At 48.2% G+C, this 7,591-nt stretch overlaps 1 protein-coding gene across 5 annotated transcripts in view; it reads right to left on the reverse strand.

Moving 5' to 3' along the window:
• The window catches only part of LOC123327516 (solute carrier family 23 member 1), a 66,806-nt gene extending 59,767 nt beyond the window's left edge, over positions 1 to 7,039 (reverse strand). For 2 of the 5 annotated variants that reach the window (XM_044946907.1, XM_044946908.1), the window contains exons 1-3: positions 6,710 to 7,039; positions 5,604 to 5,717; positions 4,547 to 4,677 (exon numbers count right to left, since the gene is read on the reverse strand). Coding sequence is in view for 4 of the 5 variants with exons in the window: in XM_044946908.1 (XP_044802843.1) it covers positions 4,547 to 4,588 (42 nt within the window). In the remaining variant the exon portion in view is untranslated. Of the gene's footprint in view, positions 1 to 4,546; positions 4,678 to 5,603; positions 5,718 to 5,995; positions 6,114 to 6,709 lie in introns of those variants that run through there. The other 3 variants (XM_044946904.1, XM_044946906.1, XM_044946905.1) reach the window with 3 other exon arrangements.
• Between the last annotated feature and the right edge of the window lie 552 nt (positions 7,040 to 7,591).

Consider the following 7,591-nt stretch of genomic DNA (forward strand, 5'->3'; position numbering starts at 1 on the left):
ACCAACCTAGACAGCATATTAAAAAGCAGAGCTATTACTTTGTCAACAAAGGTCCGTCTAGTCAAGGCTATGGTTTTTCCAGTAGTCATGTATGGATGTGAGAGTTGGACTATAAAGGAAGCTGAGTGCCGAAGAATTGATGCTTTTGAACTGTGGTGTTGGGGAAGACTCTTGAGAGTCCCTTGGACTGCAAAGAGATCCAACCAGTCCATCCTAAAGGAAATCAGTCCTGGGTGTTCATTGGTAGGACTGATGTTGAAGCTGAAACTCCAATACTTTGGCCACCTCATGCGAAGAGCTGACTCATTTGAAAAGACCCTGATGCTAGGAAAGATTGAAGGCAGGAGGAGAAGGGGACGACAGAGGATGAGATGGTTGGATGGCATCACCGACTCAATGGACATGGGTTTGGGTGGACTCTGGGAGTTGGTGATGGACAGGGAGGCCTGGTGTGCTGCGATTCATGGGGTTGCAAAGAGTCGGACACGACTGAGCCACTGAACTGAACTGAACTGAATGACTCAGGACTTCCCTGGTGGTCCCGTGGTTAAGATTGCCTTCCAATGAAGGGCGTGAGGGTTCGATCCCAGGTTAGGGAGCTAAGATCCTACATGCCCAGTGGCCAAAAAAACAAAACATGAAAGAGAAGAAGTATTATAACAAATTCAATAAAGACTTTGAAATTGGTCAACATCAGAAAACGATCTTAAAAAAAAAAAGTCAGTGACTCATAGAGTGTTCTCTGCCTCATGACTAAATATTCTAAGTTTTGTTTGGATATCAATCTGGACATGATGAGGCTATGGAAACCACTTCCGTAATTGCTTTACAACACTTTTCTGGGAAATTGTCCTTGTATGAGGCCCAACATGGAAAAAAAAATTAGAACTTAAGAGTGGAGAAAAACTTATCTTCCTTGAGAACAGCTGGTTCTTCACTCTGATAAGAGTGTGTGACTTCTGTGAAGCATGTCAGCTGTGGCTGGTAGAACGCACAGAGCCTGATCAAAATACATCTTTTGCTGTAAAGCACTTTGTGTCACATAAAGTGCTGGGGCAAAAAATCAAATAAGCAGGTACACAGTGGGCTAAGATTCCTGTGTGTCAGAGATGAGTCACTAGTATATTAAAGATATACATAGAAATGTGACATCCCAGAGATGTTGTAGAGCAGGGGCTTCCCAGATGGAGGTGGAAAAAGCCCCACCTCAGGGCATATCCAGATGGGGGAAGTGACTTTATCCCAGGGGAATCCCTGGTCAGTAAAATTCTGTAACTCTCAGACTTCCCTGCTGGTCCAGTGGTTAAGATTCTGAGCTCCCAATGCAGGGCGTCCAGGTCAGGGAACTAGATCCCACATGCCTCAACTAGGAGTTCACATGCTGCAACTAAGACGTGGCATGGCCAAATAAATAATTTGTTTTTAAGTCTATGACTCTTATAGTGGCAGAAGAATGCCTACAAGCCCCTTTTTGAAGGAAGAATAAACTCTTAATGAAGCTTCCCCATGAGTCAGCACTGTTATGAGAAGACGGGCCACAAGCTTTTCTTCTGATTGGAAGAGTCTATCAGCTCAACGGGCTGTAATTTCACCAAAACACTTGCTCAAAGAGGCATTCTGTTGAGGTGTGGCATTTTATAGTGCTTTACAGTTTGCAGAGAGCTTCCAATGCATCCTCTCATTTGATTCTCACAACCCAGTTTCCAGAGAGGAGATTGAGGCTCAGTGAGATTACATGACTTGTCCCAGGTCCCCTTGTAAATGGGAGAATGGAACTTTCCTCTCCTGGTCGAGGGCAGTTGCTGGCAGGTGCATTCCTGTGTGTACAGGGACAGCCTGTCATCTCTCTGGAGCAGAGCAGCAGAGCAGGAGGAGGCTGGCACAGAGGGAAGAGCAGTGGGAAGGAGGATTCCTGGGGGGAAATGAATCCCTTGGCCCTCTAACTCCATCCACCCCCCACACAGCCTCCTGCTCCCCAACTTGCCCCCTAGGTTTGTTTCCTAACACTTCCAGTCAACTGACTCTAGCCTTGGGATTGTCCAGGTCTCTCCAAACATGGCTGGGGAATCTGTCTTCCCCATGTTTATATCCCTAGAAGTTTCTAACAAAGCAATATGCACATGAAAACCAAAACATCTCAGAAAAGTGGCTTTTAATCTGGGTGCTGAGACCGAGGCTTTGAGGAAAATGACAAGACAGTTCACTGAATAAAGACAGATATGTGCCCAGACCCTACCTACTGGCTTCAGGTGTGCTAAAGATGTGGAAAAAAATCACAGCTTTCAGAAATAGAGTCTTAAACTTATTTCCCAAGTTGTTGTTGTTGTGTTTTTTTTGCTTCTATGAAATGGTGACCGCCGCTGCCAAGTCACCTCAGTCGTGTCCAACTCTGTGCGACCCCATAGACGGCAGCCCACCAGGCTCCCCCGTCCCTGGGATTCTCCAGGCAAGAACACTGGAGTGGGTTGCCATTTCCTTCTCCAATGCATGAAAGTGGAAAGTGAAAGTGAAGTCGCTCAGTTGTGTCCAACCCTCAGCGACCCCATGGACTGCAGCCTTCCAGGCTCCTCCGTCCATGGGATTTTCCAGGCAAGAGTACTGGAGTGGGGTGCCATTGCCTTCTCCGTGAGATGGTGACAGAAGTGTTTAAAAAAATTTTTAAAGGTCCAAAATGGAGTAACTAATTCTAAGCCCATATCAGCCAACCAAGACTTAATAAAGTGAAAGAAAGTGAAGTCGCTCAGTCATGTCCTACTCTTTGCAACCCCATGGACTGTAGCCTACCAGACTCCTCTGTCCATGGGATTTTCCAGGAAAGAATACTGGAATGAGTTGCCATTTCCTTCTCCAGGAGATCTTCCTAACCCAGGGATTGAACTGGGTCTCCCACATCGTAGGCAGACGCTTTACACGCTGAGCCACCAGGGAAGTTCTAATCTAATATCTAACCTAATTAATTGCATGCAGTTTTGGTTTCTCACAGGGATGTAACTTTTCACTAGTCCTTCTCGAATTATCTGGTCAGAACTAGTGAGGTGATCTGCCTGGTAGACCCCTGCTTTTCAGGAAAATGACCTGGCCTGAAACAATCCACTCTTTGATAGAATAACTTTGCCATGCCTGCTTCTGCCTATAAAACTCCTCCATTTTGTACAGCTCCTCAAAGCTCCCTTCTACCTTCTATGATGGTATGCTGTCCATTTCATGAATCATTAAATAAAGCCAATTATGTGGACTTCCCTGGCAGTCGATCGGTTAAGACTCCACACTTAACCGTGTGCAATCACTGCAGGGGCCTGGGTCCAAACCCTGGTGGGCGAACTAAGATCCTGCATGCTGCAAGGTGTGGCCAAAAGAAATAATAACAATTTTAAAAATAAAGCCAAGTCCATGGGGTCACACAGAGTCGGACACGACTGAAGTGACTTAGCAGCAGCAGCAAGCTTTAAATTTACCCAGTTGAATTTTTACTTTTAGCAATAGGAATTCTGAGAGGAGAGGAAATTTCTCTCAGGTGCCTGTCAAAATTTTCCAGAAGAGTCAGCCACAGTCCCTTTACCAGAAGACTGACTCGCAGTGGGCAAGGTCTGGCAGCCGGGCTCCAGGGGACAGTTCTGAGGGCCCAGCCCAGGCTCATGCATGGCACCTGTCGCACAGATACCATGGCTGGGCCTGGTGGGGAGAGGCTCTGTCTGGCTATGGTGGGCAGAGGGTCCCCACTCAGTCAGCTCCCCCCACCCCCGGCCCTAGTATTTAGGTGGCCAAACTAGGCAGGAAAGAATGGTGGGAGCAGGGCTCAAGGACTAGCTGGAGAGGCCTCCAGATGGGTTATTGTCACTTTACTTCTCTGGGCCTCAGCTTCCTTATATGTAAAATGGGAACAGAGGTGTATGCCTCAGTGGCTTAAAGGAGGAAAATAAAGTACATAATACTAGGACATATCAGCCATTCGGTAAACAGTAGTTTCGTGCCTCTCTCCCTCTCTCATTCTCTCTCTCTCTGCTTTCCTCTTTCTCTTTGCTTTGCTTCAGAAAGGCTTGCTGATCAAAGAAATCATAATGCTGAGAAACCTGGAAAACAAACACTTAGATTCAACAGAGTAAAAGAGAGGACCTTTCAGCTCTCCCTTCTTCCTTTGTAATTCATTCACGGAGTTCAGCACTGAGGATGGGATTTTTGCCTTGTGAAGGTGGCAGCAGGAGAACAGCTGTGAAAATTCAACGTCTCACTTAGAACACAAGCCACCTTCCCCATGAATCTGCATTAGGACTCCACACTGGGACCTTTCTCCAGGGTCTTTCCTCTTTTCGGCTACCCCACCAGTCTGCCTGCAATGCAGGAGACCTGGGTGTGATCCCTGGGTCAGGAAGATGTCCTGGAGAAGGGAATGGCAACCTGCTCCAGTATTCTTGCCTGGAGAATCCCATGGACAGAGGAGCATGGTGGGCTACAGTCCATGACATTGCAAAGAGTCGGACACGACTGAGAGACTAACACTTAACCCACACCCCACCTCTATCATCCCCTCTCTTCTACCAGCACTCACCAAGGGGTTGGGGTGCTCACAGGTGGTGATGGCAGAGCTCATGGCCGCTTGGGGTCTTCTCCTTTTGGCTTCCTCTCAGAACAGAAACGAAACAAAGCTGCTGCTGGAGAGGAAGATTAACTTCTCACAGCCTGCCAAAATAATAAGAGAGAGGGAAAGACGAGGATCCAAGAGGGTGGGGCCTCCAAGCCCCACCTACTGGTCTCTAACAGACACCCCCTCCAGCCCTATTCGGTCACTGCAGGGGACCGAGGTACATTCAGTGATAGTTAGCGTTGCATCATTTGAAAAGTGTGGGTAGTTGCAGAGAAGTTAATGATCGCCATGGCACCAAGGAAACAAATCAGGGGGCAGCCTGTTGAGATGTGGCAGGACAGCACTTTCCAGAAACCAGGTTCCCAGGGGCAAGAGAAGAGGGGGTGAGGCTCTGGGCCAGACATAGGGGCTTTTCTGTTTTCTAAAGCTCATTTCTAGTGACTGGTTGAACTGGAATGTAAACATTGCAAAAGTGACACAAGCAGCCTGGCCCCTGAGATACACTGACACAGTCGTTAGGCAGGGACTGCTGGCCCTAAATGCTGACCTCGAGAGGCTACTGAGGCTCATGGGTGGAGCAAAGACCTCAGGTGAGAGGCTGAGAAAAAATGCTTCTACAACTTGGGTGCCTGGCTCCCTAATATGTAGAAACTTCTAGTAAGCTACCTATTGGAGAGACAAATCCAAGAAGGCAGAGTCTTGGCCTTATCCCACACAGAGTACTAAAATGCTCCTCTAAAACTCTCAATAAACCCCACTCTATGAAGTTCAGTGGGGTTCCCACGTGGTGTTAGTGGTAAAGAACCCGCCTGCCAATGCAGGAGATGTAAGAGATGTGGGTTCAATCCCTGGGTTGGGAAGATCCCCTGGAGGAGGGCATGGCAACTGACTCCAATATTCTTGCCCAGAGAATCCCATGGACAGAGAAGCCTGCTGGCTACAGTCCACAGGGTTGCAAAAAGTCAGACACAACTGAAGCAACTTAGCGTGTATGCACATGAAGGCCAATGTAAACAAATACCTGTTATTCATAATGATGGAATGTTCTGGAATGGATAACACTGGGACCCAAGTTTCAGGAAACACATAGTGGGACCTACATAGACACTGATAGGAGTCCGTCCAAGAGGAGGCCCTGAAAAGCAGAACAACAAGAAGTTTGACATGGGGGGGACAGAGCTGACTTAAGCTATAATAGAAAAACCAAGGTCAGAAGAGAGTCAACGGCCATTAAGTAGTTGACCTTTACTGAATACTAACTGAGCATTGCACCATACCTTTTTTGTTTTTCTTACTAAATATTCACTACAAACTAGCATTCATATCCTTATTTTACAAAAGGATTAAAAATCCTATAAATTCAGATTTTTCTAAGATTAGGAAATACGGGTATAGATGCGTTAAGCTATTTACCCAAGATTTGTAGCAAATGCAGGAGCTGAGATTCAAACCCAGACAGTCTTGTCCTACAGCCCACGGGGCTCAAGGAGATGACCATCAGAGACAGGCAAGTGTTCTGGGCTTGAAGAGGGCTCAGGGGACACAGTCCAGGAAGTGTGGTCAGAGAAACTTCCCTACACTACCCGGTAAGGAAGTGTGACTCTTCCCCAAAAGGCACCAGGGGCCCCCAAGTTCACCAGAGAAGGGGAAGTGAGGCTGCTCAGCTCAAGGGGATGGGTCCTGAGGGGGTTGGGATCCCCAGAGCAGGCTAATTCTGCAATCCCCAGGGCAGGGAGAGACAGGAGGTGAGGACAGAGGGCCGGCGCCAACATTTACAAGGACAATGAATAGCACAAGCTCTGTTCATTGCTCCAGGAAGCCCTGGCTTAAGGAGGGGGCTAGGAGAGTCCAGGAGTGGGGAGTTGACTGTACTGTCCCCGCACCCCCCTACCCTCACAGGCCTGCAGGCAAGGGCAGAGTTGGGGTCACCTTCAGGGACAGTGAGGAAAGAGGCATCTTCTCAGACTCTGCCCTCCCCACAGTGGAGGTCTGGCCTCGCCAGACTCTGCCCTTTCCTCTCGCTGCCAATTTCTTGGATGTACAATTAAGCTCTTCTATAGGCTGAGGTAAAATGGCGCTGGGTTAGCCACACAAGGAAGGCAAAGCAGAGAGATGGGCTCCTCTCACCCCTTCGCCTGGCTGCCTGTACAGCATGCTCAGCGTCTTCCTCCCTCTTCAACCTCAGCACCTCTCTTCCGGGGCTGACACTCTGTCTCACAAGGCTCTGTGTTGGGTGTCCTTCCAGCGTTGGCCCCTTGGCCTGTGGTCTCTGCTGCTGTTCCCTTCTCGCTCAGTGCTGTGAGGAGCCAAGCCAGCCCCCACTACTTTTCCTCCACCTTCTGCACATTAGAAGTAATTTTCAGGAAATTCCCTGTGGTCCAGTGGTTAGGGCTTGGTGCTTTCAATCCCAAGGGCTCCAGTTCAATCCTTGGTCAAGGAACTATCTCACCACCCTGAGAGCCAAAAAAGGAAAAAAAAAACTAAGTTACTTCGACAGATTTGTCCCTCCCCTCGTCATTGACTGGGCCTGGCTTTGAAACAGGAGGGAAGGGCCCTTGAGGACTGGCTAGAACCGACTAGATGGTGGAAGAACTGACTCCCAGCAGCCCCTGGGGGCTCATTATAATATATTAACATGCTGATGACACACCCACAGGCACCATGACACTTCCGAGGCTGACCATAAAAGGCCAAAAAATGGGCACTGGCCCAATTCCTAGAAATCCCCACCGCTTTTCCAAGATAGTTGAAATAAACCTCCCACTCATTAACCTACAAAATTGTTGTTGTTTATTTGCTAAGTCCTGTCAGACTTTTTGCAGCCCTATGGACTATAGCCCACCAGGTTTTTCTGTCCATGGGATTTCTCAGGCAAGCATACTGGAGTGGGTTGCCATTTCCTTTTCCAGGGGAATCTTCCCAACCTAGGGATCGAACCTGCATCTCCTGCACTGGCAGACAGATTCTTTACCACTGAACCACCAGGGAATCCCCAGCCTATGAAATTAC

Source organism: Bubalus bubalis, chromosome 8 (assembly GCF_019923935.1).
Source record: "Bubalus bubalis isolate 160015118507 breed Murrah chromosome 8, NDDB_SH_1, whole genome shotgun sequence".
Lineage (NCBI taxonomy): Eukaryota > Metazoa > Chordata > Mammalia > Artiodactyla > Bovidae > Bubalus > Bubalus bubalis.